This window comes from Chironomus tepperi, unplaced genomic scaffold (assembly GCF_022539635.2).
Source record: "Chironomus tepperi strain 1889 unplaced genomic scaffold, CSIRO-AGI_Ctep_v1 contig_298, whole genome shotgun sequence".
In the NCBI taxonomy this organism is placed as follows: domain Eukaryota; kingdom Metazoa; phylum Arthropoda; class Insecta; order Diptera; family Chironomidae; genus Chironomus; species Chironomus tepperi.
Genome location: NW_027226420.1, coordinates 2,288,157 through 2,314,903, shown reverse-complemented (window position 1 = coordinate 2,314,903; position 26,747 = coordinate 2,288,157). Strand labels below are relative to the sequence as shown.

The 26,747-nt window shown below is 32.9% G+C and overlaps 1 protein-coding gene across 2 annotated transcripts in view; it reads right to left on the bottom strand.

The window, feature by feature from the left end:
* Window positions 1-26,747, bottom strand: part of LOC139092231 (uncharacterized) — an 80,852-nt gene that overhangs the window by 40,314 nt on the left and 13,791 nt on the right. Inside the window, exons 3-5 of one of the 2 annotated variants that reach the window (XM_070642556.1) lie at window positions 12,270-12,419; window positions 10,862-11,211; window positions 5,529-6,997 (exon numbers count right to left, since the gene is read on the bottom strand). In XM_070642556.1, the coding sequence (XP_070498657.1) occupies window positions 5,529-6,997; window positions 10,862-11,211; window positions 12,270-12,325 (1,875 nt within the window). In that variant the 5' untranslated portion in view covers window positions 12,326-12,419. The remainder of the gene's footprint in view (window positions 1-5,528; window positions 6,998-10,861; window positions 11,212-12,269; window positions 12,420-26,747) is intronic. The other variant, XM_070642557.1, reaches the window with a different exon arrangement.

The following is a 26,747-nucleotide window of genomic DNA, read 5'->3' as shown; positions in this document are numbered from 1 at the left end:
AGCAAAAACGCGTATTTCTCACCCAAAAAACCGCCACTTTCACATTTGATATTGACAGCTATTGATTCATGCCGACTATAAATTGGATTTATAGCATTGAAAATCTTTTTTGGCAATAATTTGCCACTTGATTAATCACAAATAATTATTTTTCTCGTTCCTTTAGATGTTTCACGGTGTTTTGCGGTATTTCACATTAAACTGTGGTTTACTGTATTCTAAAAATTCCTTTTATCTCTGCTTTTTTTTACTTTTACTTTTTTTGTTTTACTAATTTATATATAGAATGAAGTAAATCGGATCTTAATAAATCATTTTGAATAATTTCCCTTTCCCCATTCCACAAGTTGATACTTTTTTTCGAGAAAAAAAAATGTTTCTTGTTTTTATAGAAAAATGAGTTTATTGAATTACTTAGTTGACTGTCCTTATGTGAGATTTAATGGATAAGAAATATGAAGTTGGCAAAACAAATGAAAATGATTTTAAACTCCATATAATCAAGTATTTTTAAGTAGCTGACGTTTCTGTGAACCGGAATTGTACTATTCGGTCAATTGACCAAAAACCTAGCACAGACCTTAGTGCTAGATTCTAGTTTCCGACTTGGAAAATTTATGTCAATTCCGAGTTTTGGATTCTTAAGACAGTGAGGTGTTAAATTACTTATTTGGAATAAATTCAATGTGTCATCATACTTTGTACGACATTACTCAAGATTTTGACACTAGCATGACTTGGATAATAATTTAATGAGGATTGAACTATGGTAGTTGTGTGCATCCTGTGTACCGTGACATACTGGTATGCTGCGAAAAATCTCACGTTTTTTTGTGATTTTGGGACTAGATTTCTTTGGTTTAAGTGCTGAATATTTGATCACAAAACAATACACCAAAAAGTATTGATTTTGTTTCCACTTAGTGTCCAACATCCACAAAAATATCAATTTTCCTTCAATATAGGTTTCATAGCTCGATGTCGATTCGCCTTAAAGGCTTAACTTAATGGACCACATTATATCTATCTGGCCAGCAAAGTAAGTAAGTAAGTTGATTTGCATCGATTCGACTAAGATATAAAGTCCTAATTGACTTAGAGTTCTACTACATGCACTACTAGTAGATGAATTACCTTGAACTGCACAAAACTATTGCATCGAATGATCAATATTGCACATAATACGAAATAAAACAAGCTAACAAGTGTTTATTTAATCAAATAAAATCCATAAAAAATCTGCGATCAAATAAATAAAAACTGCGTCTTTGAAATCTCCTCAAACTCAATAACTTAATTTCACCATTTTTTTATATATTTTATTTTCATAAACAAAATTCATTTTAAATAAATGTTATAAATGCATAAATAAATTTTATCTGCTAAATAAAATTTAAAAAAAAAATGTTTTTTTTCCGAACAAAAAGAAAAATGAGAAAATTCCAAATGAAAATTTCCTCACACGTTTAAGCATGAAAAACTTTTTTTTTTACTGTGTTAAAGGAACGGATTTTTTTTTTTTTTTTTTTCATTTTCTCATCACTCGCTATGTTTATTTTGAATATTTTTCTTATTATTATTTTCTTATATGTGCTGCTCACATACAGTTCTGTTCCTCTACATGTGAGTGTGTGGATATAAATCGGAAATTTTAAAGCACTTTTTATTAATATCGTTGATTTTTGTTGTTGTTTTCATTTCATCTCATTTACATTTTTTTTTCTCTTACTAAAAAGTGAAAATAATAGAACAGAAGATGAAGAAAAACATGAAAATTTTTTAGTGGAAATTAAGTTTTTTTTTTTTTGAGATGAGATGAATAAAATATGAGACTGAAATTTAAGTGGTTTGGGGGATAAAAGATTTATATAGGTTAGACACTTTTTGAATTATTTTTTAAAGAAAATTAAGATCATTTGATTGAAATTAGTTGATTACGTTTTGAGAAGAATGATCAATTTTCCATAGAGCAAGACACTTTGTATTTCAAATTCAGAGGTCGAAACCGACCTTAGTCGACTATAGTCGATCGCATTAATTGGACTAAAAATGAATTTAATTCGACCTCTGTTCGATTGATTCAAATCAGAAATTCAGAGACGGAAGCCAGCGATAGAGCCAGCTTTGGGCATGATCTGAGGGATTAAATGGACCATAATTCATCTATATGGTCAGTGAATTAAATAAGTAAGAGTCCAAAGTTACAACATAAAGAGGGAATAAATGCATTTTAAACGACAACTGTGTTACAGCACCTCATGCTCTCGCGAACATACCAATTAGCATCTAGAATCTTGTTTAAGTGTTCCATCTCATGTTGAAAAAATAAAGTCATTTCACGGGATTTTATTGAGGTCAACTACACAAATCGCTCTTCTTCTTGTCCTTTTTAGAATTTTTTTTTTTCAGTTTTTTTGAGTTTTACAAGACAAAATCCCGGTTAATCGATCAAAAATCTAGCTTTAGAACGGCGTGACACTAACTTGGTGCATGGTGCATGATGCCTAACCCCAGCAGACAAAAAACGGACTCTCAAGAGTAGAGAAGTCCTAGAGCAATGCTCTCAAGCATTCTCATGTCGTATATTTAAGGTGATCAAGCTTTCGAAAGCATGTTCTTTGTCTGTTAGGGTGATATTAGGCATATCTGGCAATAAGTCAGAGCAACGCCAGCCTTGTGCAAGATTTAGGATCGATTGACTGATATGTGCTATTCGGGCTCATAACAACGCACTGACAACCCATCTCAGACAAGAATCCCATGTTAAAAACCAAAAAAATTGTCCCCAAAATCGAAATCATAAAACAATTTAAAAGACATTTACCCCATCTAGCAACAGAGTCACATTACAAAATTATGTATTGTAAACTTTTGTTTAACCAACAAGAAAGTTTGTTTAGATTAAAATTGAATTTGATCTGCGCTTTTGACCTTCCTTCCTATTTTCGCTAAATTTTAATTCATACATCTTGTAAATCTAAAACACACTTTATAGTAAATATATAATTTGTTTAAGACTTCGTTCACGAGTCAAGCAAGAAAGGATGATTGTTTACTATAAAGCTGATGTATTTTACGAATATTGATGTATATTTCGCATTCGCATCAGCTAATGTCCGATATATATTGAAATAAACTTGATTTATGATATTTGAGAAATCTTCATCTTCTGAGCATTTTATAGTGTGAAAGTGGCTGGCTGAATTTTATCTTAATTTTTTCATGGAACTAACTTTTTTTATTAGAGGATTTTCGTCATACTGGACTTGGAAGTGGAATAATTAATATTTTTTACTGATTTTCGTCGTTAATATTTTTGGAGTTAAAACGTAATAGATCGTCAAGGTAACATAGGAACATAAAAATTTTATGATCAAGCATGAATAATTGCTACATAAAATACATCGATAATGTATAAATAAACATTTTTTTTGGGTTCGGCAGCATTTACTTTAGACATTTATTGCTAAACTACGATACATAATGGAAGGAAGCTGTTGATTGAGCTGTCTAATTGACTCAGCTGTGTTGCATTTGGGATTGGAAATTTGGCAAGCGGAAGCAAGCGATAAGTCCAGTTTTTTGGTGGGATCTAAGGGAGGCCATGGATCACAAATGATCTGCACGGGCAGCAAAGTAAATAATTAAGCAAGTACGATCCACAAGTCGGTTAATCAATCAAAAATGCGGGCTTTGGACGACATAACTTTTACGAGATAGGATTTAAACCAATGAAGCACCAAATCAGAGTCAGGACGATCTGGGATCGGAATAAATGAAATTCGTGCTGATCAACTAATCTAAGGGATCAGCATCAGAACAGATTATACTTCAGAGATCTCATGACATCGAGATTTGATTGGAATCGGAGTTCAAATCAAGGAAAACTAAGAAAAAGAGCTTGCAAGATTACTTTCCTACTGAATATAGTTAGAATGACTAAAATAGATATCTTTGAGAAACCAACCCGAGTGGAACAGGCTAATGTTAGTCGACCTTATCTTCACTTATAGACTTGACGTTTTATGGAAAGATCAACTAAATGTCAGATTTATTAATTGATATACGGGCCGACTAATTGCAACCTGTTTCACTCATGAAATACTCTCCATTTGGAATCGATGTAGAATCTAAACATAGCATGAAGTCGAAATCAAGTGTGGATTCTATAAAGTTGCTTCCGCATCTTTATGTCGCTCAATGTAAGAAGTTTTTAGACCTAATTATCACTTATTGCTCACTTTGTCTATTGTCCACATTTCATGTCATCAATTAAAATCATCAAACAATCCCAAAACTTACAATCAACTCTGCCTTAATTATCCTGAAATATTTACCCAATTCATACCTCAATATATTTAAAATAATTGTACAATCACCCACAATACTATACAATTATCCAACCACACTTCTAATTTTGCTCAAAAATCTTTCCGACTTACTCATTTTCTCGTCAAATTCATTCAGAAAAATTTTTACAGCCGAGAGAGAGAGAGAGGAAAAAAGTGATAATTTGTATTTTGTGCGAAAAAAGAAGAAATCGGGAAAGAAAAAAAAATATATTTTCATGAACTAACAAATCGCCTTAAAATACATAAAGAATGAATTGCGAAAAGGAAAAGAGAGCGACGAAAAATGTGAGTGGGCATGGTGAGCGCAAAAAAGAATCAGCATCAATGTGGGGTTATTCGGGAATTGGGGCCAATTTTAGGGGGATAGTGGGACTTGAATCAGTGGTGGGCAACCTGTGTGCTGCCAAAATTTTGTTGGAAATTCTATGAACTAGTTTGGTGAGGTTTTGACCAAGACTTATCACATGGTGTGCAGCAAAACATAAAAGGTTGTCCATCACTGGAATAAATACCCAAGTGACATAAGCCCGAGTTTGTCAAGTAGTCAGGTAGATGCCAAGGCAATCTAGAGTGTTGACATGGACGAGACGACATAGGCGCTTATTGACTACATTGAGATGCTCAAGAAAATAAGTAAAAGCAGCCCTATAGAGTCCATATGAAGTCAATATAAGCTCTAACCCACGTGTGGCTTGCATATGCTATGTCCCTGACCCATTCCTTAATCCATCACCGTAAATTTAAGCTCTAACCCATGTATGGCTTGTATATGCCATGTCATTGGCTCAATTCTCAATTCCACATTGCTTAGAGCTCCAATTTAGACCTGATCTCCTAGTAGACCTGATGTCGTAGTCCAAAAAAGCAAAAATTTGGACATGACAATGCTCAAACCGACATTTAGACCATTTATGTCACCTGGGCAACTATGTCACTCAGGAAACTCTTGTCCATCACTAAACGTAATTTCCATACGAATCCCAAAACAGATTTTCAAAAAAAAGAAAAAAGCTGAATGAAAAGAAGAGGCACAAAATATGAAAGAAAGAAAAATCTACTGCCTTTTTTTTCCCTCAAATGAAATCGATGCATCACATGATGTATGATGATTGTGAGAAATGATTTGAAATCTTTCAACAAAAAAAAAAAAAATCCATCTGCGGTTTATTAACTCACCGAATTATCTGGAATAGAATGATCTATCGACACCTTCAATTGCTGTTGCTGCTGTTGATCGTGCTTTTGTTGCGGCTGTTCATTTTCCGCTGTCGAAATTTGATGATTGTTATTGATATTTCTCAATTCACGATCACTACAACCACCGTAAACTATTGACTTTATATCGTTTGATTGATCGTTTATTGGATATTCATAGACTCTATTATTATTACTATTGGCACAACAAATATTTTTAGCACTTAAACTCTCCTGTCTCTTATGATTATTATTAATTCTATTTGATATTTTTGGTATTCGATATTTTCTCAAATTCTTCAAATTATCATCAATCTCATCACTTGCAAATGACGTACTGGATGAACGCGATACCGATTGTGATGATGAGTCAATAAAACTAAAATCATTATCATCTAAAAGACTATTTTTTCCCAAATTATCATCATTCACAGACGGTAATCTTGAATCACTATTATTATTATTCACTAAATGCAGCAATGATGGCGGCTTTGCCGCTTGTGCACTTTTACCAATACAATTTTGTGTATTTCTTAATGATTCCACTTGATTATTATTACTATCATTCACATATTTTAATTTACATTTCTCATTTTGTGCGATAAATTTTGTACCACGCTGTTGTGCTGGTGCTTTCAATTGCCTGCTTTCATCGCGATTTATGAGATATGTACTGAAATTACTATTTTTATCATTTTTTCTATTATTTTCACTAATACACTGATACACTGGACGATGATGATCGTCTGACGATGCAATTGCCAGAAAATCTGATTGTTGCTTGATTGAATTATTATTTAATGGTCTATTTTTATTGACACCATTACACGCACTTCCTCGACTTATTAATGATGTATTTTCAAATCTTTTAATCTTATCTCTTAAAAAATATTCACGATTTGAAAATTTTTTACCATAATCATCATCATCATCATTGATATCAATGCTTTTATGATTATCATTAAATGATGTTACCGCGGCGGTCGACGACGACGATGATGATGATGAAGGTAGCACAAAATTATTTTTTTTCTCACTTTTCTGTTGTTGTGGTTGTGCTGATCTATTTTTATTATTATTAAAATTTGCAAAATTTTTTGTATATTCACTAGGAACGGAATCACTACTTAAGGCACTATTCTGATTATTATTCAGAGATTTTTTAAAATATTGAAAATTTTCACAATTTTTATTTAAATTTCTTTTGTTGTTGTTATTATTATTATTATTATTATTATTTATATGGCTACTCCGATCCGATATTTGCGATTGAGATCTATTATTATTAATATAATAACAGCATACGGTTGGCGATGCTTCTCGTTTAAAGTTTGACGATGATACTGATGATGAAATTTTCGATTGCTCAGATTTTTGCTGCTGCTGTTGTTGTTTCTGAGACGACGACGATGATGATGCTGATGAAGGAGATGATGTTGTTCTATTCTTAGCTGGCAAAGAAAAGAGAAGGAAGGAAAAAGAAGAAAAATTATTTTTTTTTGTGTATGTTTTTGAAAAAAAAAATTTTTTTTATATAGCTATACATTTTCTTCCTCTGTTGCTTCTTCTTATATCGTCTTTTTTAATTGAGTATGTGGAGAGATCTTTTTTCTCGTGTGTTTGTTTTGACTAGTGCCCTTTGGGGTGTTTTGGGTGGAAGTTTTGAGTTTCTTTTGAATTTTGTCTGAATTTTTGAGATTTTGTTGGAATTTAATCCCAATTTATTGGAATAGAAGCCGAATTTGTTGGAATTTATTGGAATATAATCCGAATTTGTTGGAATTTATTGGAATATAATTCGAATTTGTTGGAATTTATTGGAATATAATTCGAATTTGTTGGAATTTATTGGAATATAATTCGAATTTGTTGGAATTTATTGGAATATAATCCGAATTTCTTGGAATTTCTTGGAAAATAATCCAAATTTGTTGGAATTTATTGGAATATACTCCGAATTTGTTTGAATTTATTGGAATATAATCCGAATTTCTTGGAGTTTCTTGGAAAATAATCCGAATTTGTTGGAATTTATTGGAATATAATCCGAATTTGTTGGAATTCAGTGGAATATAATCCGAATTTGTTGGAATTTATTGGAATATAATCCGAGTTTGTTGGAATTTATTGGAATATAATCCGAATTTGTTGGAATTTATTGGAATAAAATTCGAATTTGTTGGAATTTTTGGGAATACAATCCCAATTTTATTGGAATAAAATCCGAATGTGTTGGAATTTTTGGGAATTTAATTCGAATTTGTCAAAATAAAATCCAAAATTTCATTTAAACACCAACCTTCAACCAATAAAATTCCCACAAAATCCCCACAACAGCAATGCTGTTTTCCTCAAAGACAACGACGATTAAAACTCGAATAGAGAAGAACCGAAGCTGATGATCATCATCTTTCTTGCTACGATGAAGAAAATAAAGAAAAATTTTCTTTCCTCTTCACGCAAAAAGAAGGAAAAAATCTGAAAATTTTCTTTTCGAGAGAGAAAAACTTAAAAATTTCTCAGAGAGAATCAATAGTAAGTAAAATAAGGTGATCATCATCAAAACGATGCGTCATAATGTGGAAAGAAAATTTATATTTTCTTTCTGTTGCTATACATTCGCAAAAAAAAAAAATTAATTGCCATACAATTGTGGCAGAGGCAAGAAAAAGATGACAGCAAGATATAAGATGATATAAAATAAAGTTTTTCAGCTTAAAATTTCACACGGCATTTCAAGAATTTGAGGATGAAAAAGAATCTGAGAGAAATTTTTGAAATCCATTTTTATTTTTGAACACACATTTTTTTATGGATGTTAGGGGTGTAAGTCAAGAGACATTAAAATAAATATAGACTCTTTCATCTGGAAGTCTTGACCGTGACAAATTTTCTATTGTACGTAAATGACTCAAATTGAAGCTAATTCTTCAGAAATTGTTGATTATTGCACATTTATTGAATGAAATTTCAACGAATTTGTACAGGCGTGAATGATATCAATCCCAATAAATTCAATGAGTCTCATTTTAATTATGTGCAAATTACTGAATTTCATTCAAATTTCCAAGAATTTCTGAACAAATAAATAGCAAATAAATGAATATTTTCCCATGAATGGGAGATAAAAGTGTAATTACTTGGAAATTGATATAATGTCATTAATAAAGGCGACGATCTAAAGTTCATGCTTAAATGATGTCCACCAAAAAAGGATGCTTCATGCCTCCTGAAAGGATCGTACAGGTTCCTTCCTACAAATATTTGACATCACAACCCAAATGATCCCTGACAAAAACATGATGAAATAACTAATTGACGTTCTGAAAAAAGTGTGAATTTAGTAATTAATCAGAATTGAAATTACGACTTCCGTTGACGCCGCAAATGCGCATTCTTAGAAGAAATGAGAGTTATTATAAAATTTATGATTTTCACACTTGGATTGCATGTGCGTCAAGCATTATTTTACTGAGATCTGGCGACGAATATATGGAGTAGAACAGAGTAGGCAGGACTTGATTGTAGAGTCCACTTGTGACTCCAGTGAAACGTCTTAGTGGATTGTAGAGAGACGCTTTTTTGGGCTTGTGGAATTCGGATTCCTAAAGTCCTGTCAACTTAGAATGTGATGAAGTGAGAAGGTTGAGCATTTTAGAACTTACTGCTCTGAATGGTCCGTCTTTCCGGTCTACATTGAAGATATTCGAATTTTAGAGTCTGAACACCCAAATAAACCTGTTAACCCTGACCCAAAGGCAATGCTGACCTCTTAAATGAATCAAATTTATTCGCAAAGTAATTAAAAATTTAAATAATCCATAAAAATTGCAGTTAACCCACATTCATACTGGAAAACTAAAAATCCCAATTTCATTCACATTTAACCACGCTCAACACAAAATTCCAAAATAAATATAGAGCAATAGAACTTATATTCATAAAAAATAAAATTCCATCAAATGTTTACGGAAGAAATTGCTCTCGTTTGTGGAATTTGCAAACTTGTTGAACTTATTTCAGTTCTCAGAAACAATTTAAATGTATTAAATAGAAATGAATAAGTTCCTTTCATTCTGCAATAATGGTTATTATTTAGAAAAATGTGTTTCTACTGTCTCTGGTGTTTTTTTAAGGAGGATGATGATTAATTGTGGGATAATAGAATGACAAGGCATGAGATTGAGCAGATGAAGATTGGATTTTATAGGTTTATGGCAAGTTTAAGGATACAATTGAATTCAAATGGAATTATCATTACAGACAATGAGTAAATTCATTTAAATTAGGATGGTTATCAGTATGCTCAATAAATATGATTGAAAATGGTCAATTTTGTGAACACGATCCTTGTAAGACCCAGGCTTCAAAGAGCGATTCAGAGTTGACACGACTCTTAAAATTCATAAAATGCAGTATGACACTGCCTAGTAACTTCAACTACCCGAGAGGATCATTAAAATTCAATCAATCAATCAAGGCACGGACTTTACAAGTCTTAAAAATGCATGATCAGTAAAGGAGCTTTAAAAACAATTTATGGAGGCGCCCTCAGTTGAGTGCGAACCAGAATTAGAAGTCTACTCAAATTTCAAAGGTAGTAGAGTCAGAATGAGTCAAAGGATTTCTGTGCAAAACCAAGTCGACGTCTTTCTCTTATCCGAATTCAACTATTAGCGTGTTTAAAATGGAATCCTGCCTATTCTGGTGCGATTCTTACTAAATCACTGCTCAATCCAGGTCATGTTGAGTATCTTAATAATCGTCAGATATCGGAAAATCGACATTTCAATCTAAATTCAATAAATTGACTGAACTGCCAAATTTGAAAGAATTCAGACAGTTCAATTAATAGTTCCTTGCCCGACAATCCTCTCTGCTCTAATTCTACTCATCCCCAAAAAACAAACCATTTAAAAATCACCCAAAACATCTCTCAATTGAATTAAAAATAAATAAAAAGCCATAATAAAGATAAAATAAATTCTTCAAATTGACAATGATAAGAAGAAGCTCATCAATGCTTTGTGGTCAAAATATTGAGATCTGAGAAAAGTAAGTCTTCCTTTCCACCTAGCAATAGCAGCAAAATATTCATTCAAATAAAAATAAATGAATGAAAAGAAAGAGAGAGAGAAAGGAGAAGAAGATCAACTGACTCATTATTCTGTATTCATAATTTGCAATAAAGTCAGGAGCACACACAAAATTCACAAAAGTAATTTTTTGAGGCAAAATTCCCATGGGCATAGTCAAAAGTAGCAGAGCCAATATTTATTTAAAATATATTTTCACTCATTTAGTCATTCACTAACCTGACATTGATGACAACTGTGCATTGCGGTTAAAATTTTTACTAGAAATCGCATTAGAGCTCGTTGAACTGATACAGCAACAGCATCCATCGTTACAAAAATCACTCTTACCATTGATTGAAGAAACGGCAGCAGAGGCGGCCGTTGTTTCAGATGATGGTGACATGATTAATGATGTTGATGTGGATATTGGCATTGCAATATGTTGATGTTGTTTATTAGCTGATTGGTTGTCAATGTTCTTACTGTTATTATTATTTTTGTTATTTGTTGAAATCGCATTGAGTTTCGATAAGCGAATTCCATACCGTAATGCTCCCAATTTGATATATCCGGCTGGTGGAATCGATCTAATTTGAATAAGATATAAAGTAAATATTATAAAGAAATTATACTTTTATGTGCAATTTTATTGTTTGGGGGGAATTTCCATTGTTTTGGTTGAAAAGTTTGTACTTGATTAAGGAAATTTTTGTGCAAATTAAGATCAAGTGATCTTGTGAGTAGAAGGAAGTTGGTTTGTGTTCTTTGATGAAACTTAAATTGATTCTGAGTCAACTTGACTTCAATTTGCAATTTGATTCTTAGTCAACTTGACTGCAAGTTGATTCTGAGTCGACATGACTTCAAGTTTATTCTGAATCAACGTAACTTCAAGTTAATTCTGAGTAAACTTGACTTCAAAATGATTCTGAGTCGACTTGACTTCAAGCTGATTCTGAGTTGACTTGACTTCAAGTTGATTTTGAATCGACTTGACTTCAAGTTGATTCTGAATCAACTAGACTTCAAGTTGATTCTGAGTCGATTTGACTTCAACTTGATTCTGAGTCAATTTGACTTCGAGTTGATTCTGAGTCAACTTGAGTACAAGTAGATTTTGACTCAACTTGAGTACAAGTAGATTCTTAATCAACTTGAGTACAAGTAGATTTTGAGTCAACTTGAGTACAAGTAGATTCTAAGTTAACTTGAGTACTAGTTGATTCTGAGTCAACTTGAGTAATAGTCAACTTGACTTCAAGTCAACTTGACAAGTTGACTTCAAGTTGACTCCGAATTAAACCAACTTCAAATAGATTCCAAATCGACTAAACTTGAAGTTGACATCTTGTTGACTCAATTTATACTAGAAAGGATAACTAATTGAAATCAAGCTACACATTCTTCATCAAATGTCTGCCACAAATCAAATTCCTAGCATATTCCTTTCTATCTACAATTTATAATTCATCAAATTCCACAAAACAGAGTAAAACATAGAAAATAACACAAATCATCTTCCCCATGCCTAACGCTTTCATCTACTCATTTTACAACGGTACAGAAACTGCGTACTAGAGGAAATTTAAATGCTGTAAATTTTTTGATATTGAATAAAATTTTACAGTTAAAAAATATTACAAACCTGTTCCATTCTTCGACATTGTACTGTTCATCATATTGTTGTGTCTCTGTTGACATTTTCTAGTGACGTAACTTTATACTACAAAGGTGCTCCATTTCTGTCCTCATTTAATCAAAAATTTAAAGTTATTTTATATATTACTCGATGCTACTGAAAATAGAGAAATGAGAAGGAATGAAATGAATAAATTATTTTTAACGCATGACCGATTTGAACTTTTTTTCTTCAAGTTTAAAATATTGTGAGAGAAAGAGAAGAAGAAAATGTTTTTAAAATTTTAGTTGCAGTTAAGTTTAGTTTTGGGTTTGATCTACACGTGTGAATTAAAATATTTTAAATTGACACGAGACAATGGTTGAAGTTGTTTATTGAAGTAAATTTCAATTCAAACGATAGAAGGGTTTAAAAATTCTCAACAAACGATTTTGCAATGGAATCTCTACGGATCTCGAAGACCACCTATCCATATATACTGTTATGTCGTCAATTGAACGTCCCAACAGTCCAAATTCAATCAAATTTTCAAAACAATTGACGAATTTAGGATCATAAAATACAAACATATACATTCAGAAGGTAGTTAGGGATAGGGCGGCCACCTGCTGCATTTTTGACGGGACGCTGCTGCACTTTTAGGCCTTGCTGCTGTGTCCCGACAAACCCTCAAAATGTCCCAATTTTTCAGGAAATCAAAAATTCCATACAAATTTTGAATTTTTGTCAAATTTCGAACATGTTTGTTTGAAGATCCGGGTTCAAGCCCAGGATTGAAAATATTTTTTCCTAAATTTCAATAATTTTCTGTACTGTTTTGCAATTTTCTAAGGTAATTTAACTAGTTCTTTGAATATTAAGATTCAAAATTGTGATAAAGAATCCCCAATAGTGTCAAACTTTGAAGTTTCCCGATTTTTTGCAAAAATCCTCTGGCCACCCTAGTCAGGGGTTGACTTCAAACCCTTTTATATAGATCTTCAATTCTAATTTAACACAAGCAGTAGTGGCGTAGTGATTAGAGGGTTATAAAGTAGTACACAGCAGATAAATTATTATTAAATTAGTGTCGTAGTAATTACTAATTAGAGAGTCGGTTAATCGATTCCAACGACCAGGGTTCAATTCCAGAGAGGGCTTTTTCGCTGTTATAACCATGTCAATTCGGTATATGTGATTCGCGTCGAACAAGGTGTTAGGTAAATTGTATTGATATACTCTGGGTCATACAGTGCGGTGATGTCCGTACTACAAATGAAACTCTGCTTCAATTTGTTAGAGTTTTCGAGAAGAATGATGAACATCAACACTGAAATCCTTCTTAAACCATTAACCACAACAGTTCAAAGATCACCATGCAACCCCAATGACATATCATAAAACACTTTCATTCAAAACAGCATGCATCCAGAGAAAAGAAGTCCATAAAATAATCAACTAAATAATTAAGCGCAATAATATGAAAGAAAAGTCCCCGCGATGAATTCAAAAGAAAATAAAAAATAAAAATTCCATTTCACGCGATCACAGTAAAAAAAAGACTTGAATACTTCTTCAATAAGCCACAAACAAACAATTATAAATAGTGATCATGAGATGACGGTGATGTTGCATTTTTCCGTCTATTATTCACTAGATTTCAACCTTTTCTATCTTATTCTCCTTAGCTGACAAATAAGAGCCTCAATTTAATTTTCATCATCTTATCGCTATAATGCATCTCTTTACAAGTATCGACTTAAGTATACAAATGGATTTACTGTACACTAGCTGATAGCTATGCATCTACGCTTCATTATTAAATGTTTATTTGTTTATCTAGTTATTTTTATTGTTTGATTGCATGCAGCAATAATCTACTTTTTTATTATGTAGATTACATGACATTATATATCTATATGCTATACATTTTTGAGTGATTGATGAGATTTGATATCAAGTACAGCTTTAAGTCATTTCACGTTGTGTCATCAGCTGCTTTTTTTATTTCTTATTTTTTTTTTTTTCTTTTTTTAATGATTTAATTTCAGACCAATTTTGCTGTCTGTCAATGAAAAGCGAAAACACACAGCATGAGAATGAAGAGATAGAGAGGTAAGTAAGGAAGACATTGGGAGTTAGATTTTTGATTGTGAGCAGCATTATAGAGCTTTTCGAAGGTGTTTGAATGCGAATCATATCATGGCATGTGATTCACTTAGCCTAACACCATTTACCAGCCCTTTCATCTACCATGATTACTGTAGCCATGGTCGTATGTGGAACTTAGGTTATAACAAAATGCTATTCATCTGACTTTGTTGCTGGTACTGTCAAGACCTATTCTCATGGTAAGAGGTATTTTATCCAAGCCGCATTATAGCCAAGAGCATGGAAATAACCATATTAATCAATAAAAAGACACAGTGCATAATAAATGCGAAACAAAGTGTCTCAAAGCCGGCATGACTATAACGTAGAGTGGGATTCGACAAAAGCCAATCCTATGTCAAAGTCAAGCCGCTCTAAGGACACTTTTTTGACATTTTCGATACTTTCGCCTATTTTCGTCAGCACAGCGACCCCTAACAGACATAGCGTATGCTTTCATGGTACAAATAAACCACTATCATACCTAAAAGCTGTCTCTTTGCTTGTTTGTTGACGTCGCGATGTCCTAGTACAGTGGTTAGCAACCTTTTTTGTGTCACGACACACCTTAGTAGTAAGTCAAACGAAATTGCACACGATTAAATGCATTTCTAGTAAAATTTGTCGACACAATATCAAAGCGCATCTCACAGGTTGTCCTTCACTGTTCTAGCAGCTTCAATGTGCCTATCTGAACCTATACTTGTTTACTTCCTTGACTGAGGTGCACGGAGGCCCATTGCAGCGTTTAGAGAACGTCTTTAGACAGCTCTATCTCCTAATCGGGGCCTAAATATCTCAAAGTAAGACAAAATGACTCCAAACCCAACCAACCATCAAAAAATCCAAGCTAACTAAATTAATAGATTGATTAAAATGCGATTAGTTGTGACTACTTTTTAAGTGCTCCAATAATTTTCTTCTTCTATAAATATTTACCATACAACAATGTTTATTCGCATGCCGTTTCTCTTCCAATTCTCTTCATATCTCTTTCTTCTTCTATTCATAAGAGAGGTAGTGTGATGATGAATTTTATGAGATTTTAAGTGTAGTTAAAATTATTATAAGATGAAGAATAGGAAGAGAGTTAAAAATTTAAAAATTGAGGTATTCTCGCCTACACGTGAGTTAAGTCTTTTTCTTAATTTAATATGACAGATAATATTATGTGCAAAAACATTTATTTTAAATTCTTGTTCAGACATAGTTGTTACAAACTTAGTGATGTTGATTTATTTTGAGTACATTAGTTGAACATCCTATGTGAGGTTTTGATGACTTTATTAGAGACAATGTGTGGATGAAAATTAGTTTGAGATGAAAATTGGATTGAGTATGGCTCATCCAAATTTACAGGCTTGCAGCTTTGATAAGAACTGTAAGGTAGAGTCGAAAACTGCAGGCCTGCGCATCTATTTGACTAAACCCTAGTTTTGAGTATTGAATGGAAATTTCAATGGTATTGAATGAATCTGAGTGAAACAATATGGAACAACCTTGAAATATTTCTGTTTAAATATTTTAAACAAATCGACTTTCTATGTTTTTAAATACCAAAAAAATTTGAAGGAAGCGGGGTGTCTATTAAGTGATTTATTTCTAGAAACAATCGATAAATAAATCAAGATTTAAATTTAAATTTCTGATCATCGTGTACTGGACGAAACTCAGTTATAACTTGACTTTCTTGATATCTCCTGAATTTGCCGAAATCCCGCTTGAATTGTCACAAAATCTTAAATATCCTCTCATAAAAAGCATTACATAATAAGTGAATGGCACCTTACTATACTCAAAAACTTGATTGATCACATTACAATAACTTGAAGTTTCTAATCAAACCACACAGTTGACATTGCCCTAAACCTATAAATCAAAAGCTTCATCTAAATACTTCCTTTTAACCACAACAATGCCTCAAAAACCATAAATCTTATTCTTAATTCAGACAACAATAAATAACTCACAAAAACTGTTGACATAAAGTGCGAGAAAAAATTGTCAACATTAAAAAAATCTTTTTGTTCCTTAATTGAAATTTATTTTCCTTACAACTTTCAATTTTTTTTTTTGTTTATAAAACAAAAAAAAAAAATACGTAAGCATTGAGAATATGAAAGGAAAATCTATTAAAAGATGTTAAAAGAGAAGAGTTTGCTAAAAATGTGATTTAAAAATAAACGCGTCGTGTAGTAAAAATAATCGAGCGATCGTCAGAAGGTCTTCTGTTGACTTTTTTGGGATTTGAAAGATTTTAACAGAATTTAACTTTAGTTGGGGTAAGTTTGGATGTAGTAAAGGTAGAATTTAGTGTTAGAATGCTTAAAGTCGCAGTATGATGCTCATACTAGTAGCTTAACATCAAAATATTGACAGTAAATGTCAATTTAACACCAAATCTTTGAATAAATTTCCAAAAACTCTTCAAAATGCTAATTTCTAACAAAATATCACTCACTGTATCACTTGACTCCATTTACTTGCTAACTTGTAGCTTTATTTATTGAAATCTTCCATCCTTTTCTTAATATTCTACTCAGAAATCCAAAAATTACTAAAATATCACTTTAAATTCAATGTTTGCTTACATTTCAGTTCAAATTTTGAACTTTCAGATTATTGAAGAAAATTCAAAAATTAACGGCTTTTTGTAGACTTTCAGAATTATTCAAATTTATTTCTAACTGTTAATTCGGTATTTGCATAAAAGCGTGTTATAATCCATTTCGAAGAGTTTTGTGAACAGCCAATAAGTCAATAAACATATCTACAGTCCATCCAACCAAACCCCAACAAGTCAACGCTCTTAAACACTAAAAATAACTCCCATTTATAATAAACCGTCATTTCCTTAATGACAACATATGTTCCATAATGAGGACATGATCTATGAACTAGGACGAGCACCAGATACTCGTGTTGTTTTATATTCCATGAAATATTTATTAACTCGACCTCAACACATGTGCAAACTACTTAACAATAACTTACATGAGAAAATAAAAATAAAAAACTTACAAAGTAAAAAAAGAACGTCAAATTGTAAAACAAGTAGTAATAAAGTGAATGAGGAATGTACACCTGCTGAACATCATTTGTAAATTTTTCATTCTGCACTCGGGTTTTGTGTTCTTGCTTTTTTCATTTTGTGCAAAATAAAATGAGTAAAATTCTGTTGCAGAATTAAAAGTGAGTTTATTGGTGCTGGGAGGAGAACTGCCGTCGATAAAATTGGAATTGACTTAATTGATCTGTTCTAATTGAGACTTAAGTGTCGATTTGAGTCACTTTAGGTCGTAAAATGAACAATTTATCACTAATTAGCCTTACTGGTTGCTATCTTGTGCCATTTTCCTTCTTATTACCTGAATATACTCTAGTAGCTGCCTAGCAACCAGCCTTTTAAGCCTAGCCACCGAATTACCTAATGACACACGAAAATTCCACTTAAGAAGCCACTAAATACATCAAAATTATCAACAATCATCAAAGCCTTCAAATATCACATTATCCGGCATATTTTGACATCTGGCTGGTAGCGGTGGCTCACTCAACCTGCCAAAACAGATTATACATTTCAGTTCCATTAAATGCGTTAAAAATTGTTTCTTTTTCGCATTCATAACAAGATTAGCAACACTTATTTCATACCGAAAACATTTTGGTATGCAAAAAAAAATGAGAAAAATAAGAAATATGGACATGATTAATTGAATATCTAATGAGAGACCATAAAGTCGAGTAATTAATCACTATTAACAAGTATCATGAATATAATTATATAATTTCATCTCTTTAATGCATTTTGACAATAAAACTTACTGACTTAACTTACTGTTATTATACAATTTACTTCTTCCTTCTTTAAATTTTTGAGGGATTTGATCAGTGATGGTGTCTGACAAGTAGCATATAGGGTATTGCTATGGGTTTTTGGAGAATCAGGTCAGTTTTCTGATTATGACAGCTTAAAAAGTCTTGCTGAGTAAGTTTGTGAGATTGCTGCTTTGAGAATCCTAGATTAGGACCTACCTAAGGATATACCTCATATCATGACCATGTCTGTTGTCATGGTTGAGTACCCTGCTCCATTCCCAGGTGCACTAGTATGTAGATCATAACATTGTGTTATTTTAGGAGTATTTTGTAACTCATTGTCATATTTGACAACATTCTATGTAATGATGAGTGACCATAATCTGTTGGGAATCGAACCCATGTCCACTCATTAAGAATATGCTCCTGGTTTTGATTCTATTGACAAACCATTTGGCTACAAAGGCATTGCTCTATGTTCGACGTATTCGCCTTTCTATGGCTCGATATTCCAGATCCCATTTCCTCTAACCCCGAATCCAAATGTAGAATATACCCTATATTACAAAGGCAACGATTAATTTAGTCAGGGTCCTATCAAGATTGGGTTTTGACCATAATTTTAGCTATTTTTCTATCTTTAGTCTCAAAAACTCTCAATTCCCACTCAACATCAATTCCATCCGTCCCCTAATGTTGTTTTTAAACACAGAAACCTTAATCTCATTAATACATCTCATTACACACTCCGGTGTGTGTCTAATTTCTTTCATTATTATTGCCTCAACTTCAATTTGATCGAATTATATCGTTTAACAATGAAGATATGTGTATGCTTATTTTCATACTCAATTATTATTCGCGAATAACAAAAAAGTATATAATAGAAGAGATGAATGAACAAGTCAGGTGTATAATGTGATGTTATAATGTTATTAACCAATTTATTGCCAAAATTTGCTAGCAAATGCGAAGAAAAGTAGTAAGCAAAGAGAGCTGATTGTGAGTATGTCCATATATATGGAAACAACATGTGGAGAAATGAATATAAATAGTAAGGAGTAGATGAATTTTTTTGTGTATAAATGAAAGAAGATCATTGGCAATGTATGGAAACATCTGTGAACTTTCGATCAGTTGGAATCATCAGTTATTTAACGTTCAATAATTTTGCGACTTTTTAAATTGTGGATATTAATTTGTTTGTCGACTTTTAAGGCTTTTTCACAAGATTTTATACTCTAATGGATTTATTGCTTTGATAATAGTGACAAAGTATGTAGGAATTTGTTGTCTTATCTCTGATGCAACTTGAATGTCAGTCAGATAACAACTTTGTGTAGATAAGAGATTCTGGATTAGGTCAGTGTCTCTCGATTTACTTACTTTACTACCTTTACTACCTTTACTACCTTTACTACCTTTACTACCTTTACTACCTTTACTACCTTTACTACTTTTACTACTTTTACTACCTTTACTACCTTTACTAGCTCCAAAAAATCATGGTTAATGGTAAGATTCGAACCCAGGAATTCAAATTCACACACCAAATTCTTACCAAGAATTTACATTGACACCTACACCTTGCCAAGAGAGCTGCCAATACATTTTTACTTCTTCTGACCTAAACAACAGTTACTTATTCATATTCGATCACTTCCAACAACTGTATATCAAATTCCATTAAAAAAATCTTTTCAATTCAAACAAAACCAATCAATTTTAACAACGACTCATTGAGGTATGCAGGTATGCTAATTGATTAGCTATGCTGCAAGATCACATAATTTTTTTTTTGTCATAATCTATCCAATTAATACCTTTTCAATTAAATCAAGCTTTATGATTTTATAGGAACTAGATTAAATTACCTCATTGAGCGATTCGTTTGTCTTAAGGGCTTAGCTTAAGCTGTACTTAAGTCAATCATTGGCGGTAGGTATGAAATAATATGAATGTTATGTGATTTCCTACTTATGGAATATGTAATTGATTTTTTTGAATGATTTAATGATTGAAAATTGTAAATAAATAAGTAAATTATGTCCAAACTCAATAAGATCCTCAAAGAATCCATCCAAATTCCCTCACACATCCCATCCCTATTCATTTTTATTATAATTTCGATTTCAACTTTGTAAACCTGTCAAAATAAAAATTCGATTCACTTAATAACTTTTTATTTCTTCTTTTTATTCCTTCCTTTTGATCTTCACCTCTCATTCCCTTTTATGTTCCTCTTGCTGATTCCAATTTGCTTTCATTATAATTGTGAAGGCAGAAGAACTCACCATCGATGGAAATTGAAAAAAAAAATTAATAATAATATGCATGGAAGTCAGCTAAATACATATATTTTTTTGCAATTTAATAAGTGCAATGAAGAGTACAGAGATGGGGGGGTCATGCTGGAGTGATGTCTAGGATTGTTAGGGGAGTGTTGTCGAACAGGGATCAGTTCCTTAATCTACCCAAGATACTCTATACAACCAGGGTAGGGAGAATAGGAGATCCTAGGGTATCATTCCTATTCTATCCTGGCTATCCTGGATTATCATAACTCAACCTATCCTAAGTATCCTAGAGCTGAGTAGGAGTAGGTCGAATACTTGATGATACTCAAGTCTCTCCAAGGTAGGTAGGCAATGATATCTAAGGTATCTCACCTACTCTACCCTAGCTGTCCTAAGTTTCCTTATCCTAATTTATCCTAGGTGCTCTAAGGCTGGTAGGGTACCCTAGGATAGTCCTGTCTGTCCGTGTAGGCTGAAAAACTGACCAAACGAAGGAAAGGGAAATGGGAAAGAGGACTTTTGGCCCATTTTCTCATCAATCATCCAAACCTCCCATAGGGCCATCTATTCTCTTAAAAGAAGGGAAGATCATGGACGTAGCCAAAATAGTACCAATCAAGCTGTGCATAAGCCAAACATCACTTATGTACAACCCAATAAAGAAGAGAAAAAAAATGCGATTCAATTTTATAGAGTTATGTCAGACGCATTAGTCTCAATATGACATATTGAACACGGTTGCCAGGTACAGACAGAGAGGTAGAAATGAATGTATGTACATAAGTAAGTAAGCAATTGCTATGTAAAATGTATGTAATTGCGGCAAAAGTCTCTTTTTACTCTCATAATAAATTGAAATATGAATTAATTTTGACTCCATTAACTGTTTCCATTGGAAATTGTAACGGTTCAACTCCTTTATAGTCTTAAACTGTAGATTCTTTCTATTGTGAAAGTGTCGCAATCGTCTGTATATTTAAGAAAATTATTCTTTGATCGAGGACAGTCCAGCCGAGCAAGAGAGAGAGAAAATTTTTTAAATACTAAAGTAGTCGGTAATGTATAGGGATTATTAACTACTTTCTGCTTGTAATGAAATAATATTCTTGTATTCTTAACATGTCATGATGTATAAGCTTTTATGAAAAATTAATATTATTAGAGGGACTTACCACATTTGATGCTAACTGATTTTATAAATTACTTTTAATATTGAGTTCAGTGAGGCACAGGTTATTTAATTCCAAATAGGATCATTTGCTTATGATGTCTAATATTGAGGCCGAGTGACACAGCATAGATCATGATAAACGAATTCCTGACCTCTTACCCCGGGGCGCTATACCTATTCAATTCCCAAAAATTTTCTGACCTCCTACTCCAGGGCACCTTACCTAGTCAATTGCCAAGAACTTTCTGACCTCCTACCCCAAGGCGTCATATCTAGTCAATTCCCAAAAATTATCTGACCTAGTACCCCGGGGCGCCATACCTAGTCAATTCTCAAAAACTTTCTGACCTCCTACTCCGGGGCGCTATTTCTGGTCAATTCCCAAACACTTTCTGACCTTTTTTCTCGCCCAACCCCTCCTCGGGCCCCCTTCCTACTCAATTCCCAAAACATGTCCCTCCCTCCCCCTCAGGGCGCTATACCTACTCAATCCCCCAAAAAAGTAGCAAAACATTTCATAAATCGTTCAATTTTCGTAATCTCACCTCAATTATTATGCAAAACGTCGCTGAGCTTTTTAAAAAATAAATCTTAATTGAGCAATTTAATCCTATTTACTCAGTTTAGGTCAGTTTTGTTGGAGTGCAATATCATTTGGATTGAATTGCTTGTGATTTATAGTCTCGCAAAGTATTTAAGAAATTTTAATGGATTGCAAATGGAAGTTGGATTACTTTTTTTCTCAAGTACTTTGGAATTTATTGTTAATTTACCTTATTTATGATTTTTCTAGAGTGAAAGACATAGGCAGAATAAGGCTTAGGACTGAAAGTGTTTTGTCTCTAGCCTGGGGCCAGAGTCATGCTAGCCTGAAGTCAGAGTCATTCTGTCCTGGGGTCAGAGTCGTGCTAGCTTGGAGTAAGAGTTACATTGCCCTGGGGTAAGAATAATGTTGGCCTGAGATCAGAGTCACGCTTTTCTGAGGCTAGAATTATGCTGCCCTGGAGCTAGAAACACGCTGCCCTGGTGCTAGAGACACACTCGGCTGGAGCTAGAGTCACGCTGTTTGTGACTAGAATTACGCTGCCCTGGGGCTCAATTCATGTTACCCTAGGGCTAGAGTCTCACTGTTCTGTGGCTCAAGTCACGCTGCCCTTGGGCGAGAGTCACGCAGTCCTAGAACAATATTCAAGCTTAACAAGGCTATTGTCACGCTGTCCTGGGCTCATAGTTACGCTTCCTCGAGATTACCAAGCCTTTGTCTTTCGGGTAGCTCATACGGCTGAGAACAGTTACTCTGCTATAATCACATAAGTATTCTAGATTAATATACTAGAAAATAACTAAAGCTCTCATTTGCAAACTCAAGAAATTAAATTTTTACGACTTTTTACCTCGTAAAATTTTGCACAGCACTTAATGACCATTTAAATTTTAGTCACATTCTCGATCCTCATCGACCTTAAATTTAAATTTCCTCCAAGATTATGTAAAAATTTATAATTTTTTATCTATCAATCTTGTCACTGTACCTATGAAAAATAACTTTATTATAATAATTTACGATCTTATAAAACCATAAAAAAAAATTTGTGTCATGCAAAATGTGACAAATCTCATCCGACTTCCACACCCTTTATGTATCTTAGTTCGCATTAAGTTTTGCATATCGAGCACACAGTACCCTTGAACCCAAAAAAGTTTCACATATAAAAAAAAAAAACATTTTTTCGTTCTCAAAACTGTTACATCTTAGATAAGGCAGCTCTAACTTTATATTTGTTTTTAAAAAAAAGCTAATTTTAGGGAATATATATAAATTTCTCGTAAATCGTGATTAAATTTTTGCAGAAACTCAACATGCAATAAATGTTTATAATTTTAATGAAAACATATTTATTTTTTTCAATTCTTAAAGTCAAATCTGATTTATTTTTATTTCAAAATTACCAACACGATTATGCAATAAAAATAGACAAAAGTCAACGTTATGTGAAGAAAATAAAAAAATTACTAGTGAAGTTTCAAGATCAAAAGAATTTTTTTGCTGCCTTTTTATTATTATTTCGATTTTTTTCTCTGACCTCATACTTTCTTCGACTGGGAAAGAGAGCTTTGTTTTGAGGAAGGAGTGTGATTTTGTAAGGAGCACATTGTCTTGGGTCTTGGATCGGTCTTACTTTAAATTGGCTTAACTTAACTGACAATGGGAATACTCATCCATATATCCATGCTCTTGCGTATACTCTATCAATATAATTGGGAAAAGATCATGAAACAGACATCGCAAGACAGGCTTAGTTTTGGAATTCAGAAGGCAAACAAAGTGCTAAGACTTGGCATTCACCAATTGGAGAAAAGGAGGTAGAGCAACAAAACGAGAAATTAGAAGATGCAGCCGTTTAAGGCAGTAACAGAATCATGTTCAGCCACTTTATGTACAACCTACAGTGAATCTTAGTGGATCATCATAGGAACTAATCATCATCATATTATCTGGGAAGATTGATCATATTTTGGTTGTTCTTTATCGATCCCTAGTGGTATAATGTAGTTTCTAGAGCGACACAACTTTGTCCTGTTACCGACAAGACGTGAAGATGACACATCACTAACCACACCGTGACGATTGGGTCGTGAGCATGATGTGAATTCATGTCATAATGACAGTGGGAATCGAACTCACGTATTAATTACAAAGTGATACAGGAAACCAATCTGTTGGCTAACCATTCGGCCACAGAGGCCTTACTTTCGCACTGACAGATTTTACCTTCATATGGGTCAGATTGGCCCAGATTCCAATCTGCTTAAACACCACAGTTTGTATGAAAATAAGAATCCAAGTCAAATTCGAGCTATTGTCGATTGTAAGCCGATTGGAATACAAAGCACTGACTTGATACCGGATTTGATTTGAACTCGGTAACATGTCAGAATCATGCCGCATTCGGTGCCAGATTTTTTGATTCATTGACCAACTTGTGCTTTTTGGGATCATTACCCCAATAACCCTTCCACAAACCTAATCAAAATCGATCATTCTAGCTTCATCTTATGTTCATCTTTACTAAGCTCAAATCCATACTTATTCCCTTCCATTCATTCATTCCTATAGGAATCACATAAACAAAACTAACAATACTAATAATTTTTCATCATTTATTGCCATTATGATTATAAGCATAGACATTGATTGTACTATAGTAAGTAGTAATTGTATTGAAAGTCACAAGAAATTAACTTGATGGACTCTGTTAAGGTGAAGAAAAATTTTTTTACTTCTCTTTCTTCATTTTTTTGATTGATCGATGCAATTTATGAATTAAATTAAAATTTCTTTTCAAGTCATTCATATCCACAACCGTAATGACTAAGAGATATTTTGAATTATTAACATTCAAATGAAAAATCAAAGTTAAGCTTTAGTTGGTAGTGGTGCTCAACCTTTTATTTTTGGTGGGACAGATTTGTGGTAATCCTCGACCAAAACCGCACAAGCTATACGGTTCATGGCGTTTTGAATGATATTTGGTGCCGCGGCACACAAGTTGCCCACCCCTGCCATATGCATTGTGATTCAAAAAGATGAAAAAGAAAATTATTTCAATTGCATTTATCTAAATGAAACAAAGTTCTTTTCATTTATATTTTTCATTGAATTTGTGTGCCTTTATAGATGCAAAAATATAAGGGGAATTGAATTATTAACTTTGATTGAATGTTTGCCTTACAATAAATCATATTAAAGATCTGAATGTGGAAAGAAAAATGAAATAAAATGGGAGGAAATTATTGAATTTTTAATATTAATTGTAAAGCATTCAATTAGCTGCATTTTTTGAGTATGATTGGCATCATTAGAACTATTTTTATTTGATGAATAGTGTGGAATTTTAAGTTAATGAAGTGAGGAATTTTGAAGAGATGAATGCTTGCCACCCAGGAACTTCTATTTGATCTTGGGAATTTTTGTTTGATTTTTGGAATTTTAAAGATTAATTTTAAAGCTAGTCACAATTAGTTGATACCTAACATTAAAGAGAAAATGCAGCAATAGCTTAGAACCACGAGTCTTTACCTTCTGAACCAACAGTCCCAGGTTCGATTCCTTCAACGATCACTTCAGATTTGAGTACAATTTTTCTATTCTCATTGTTTATGGAGACTAATCCGAGCAGCACATCACAATCACAAATATATCACTATGTCGTCGTGTTGAGGGAATCATGGAATATGACTGTATGACAGCCAAACGTGCAACTGATGTATTTGAGAGGAAGAATCCTAAGAATCATCTCTAGAGATGAATCAGCTTACGATGTCAAATATCCGGAATAGTCAGAATTAAACTAAAACAGGGTTCGATGTGCTGGACATGATATAAGAAAATTTATAGAAACGCAAAAGAATTCATGTATTGAAGCTGCTAATAGAGACAGTGCATTTGCATTTGGTTTTGGAAATTGACAAGCGGAGAGCCAGCGAAAGCGCAGATTTCAGACAACATTTGAGAAAGGCTATGGATCTAAAGTAATCTGTAAAGTCATCAAATTAAGCAAGCATGTATGATGCTATAAGAATTTGCTATATGAGGCTATAAAACTAGACCTACAATGCTCACCTTCCTACAAATCTAATTAGATTGAACTAAATTAGCTACTCATGCTCCATACATTCCACAAATTGCATTAACTCACGCTAAACCATAATAAAGTCATTTTACAACTATCCACAAACATCACTTAGTTAGTGATCACTAAGCTCTATAATCTCCAACCCAAAGGACATCATTACATCTCATCTTTCTATATTAAATTGATTTTCTCATATCTAAAGACACGATCAACGATCATAACATTGCTCACGGAAAGCTATCAAGTTTAAAAAAATTATTAATTAAGGTACGGAACAGAGCCCGAAAGGCTATTAAGCTCCCGTGGGTAAAACATTTAGCTTTGTGAGCGATAATGATAAAATGTATCATTTATGAGCATTAAGTTTATAGCCTGGAAACTTTTTAATCTTAGTGCACTTCTTATTTACACAAACAAGACCATTCCCATG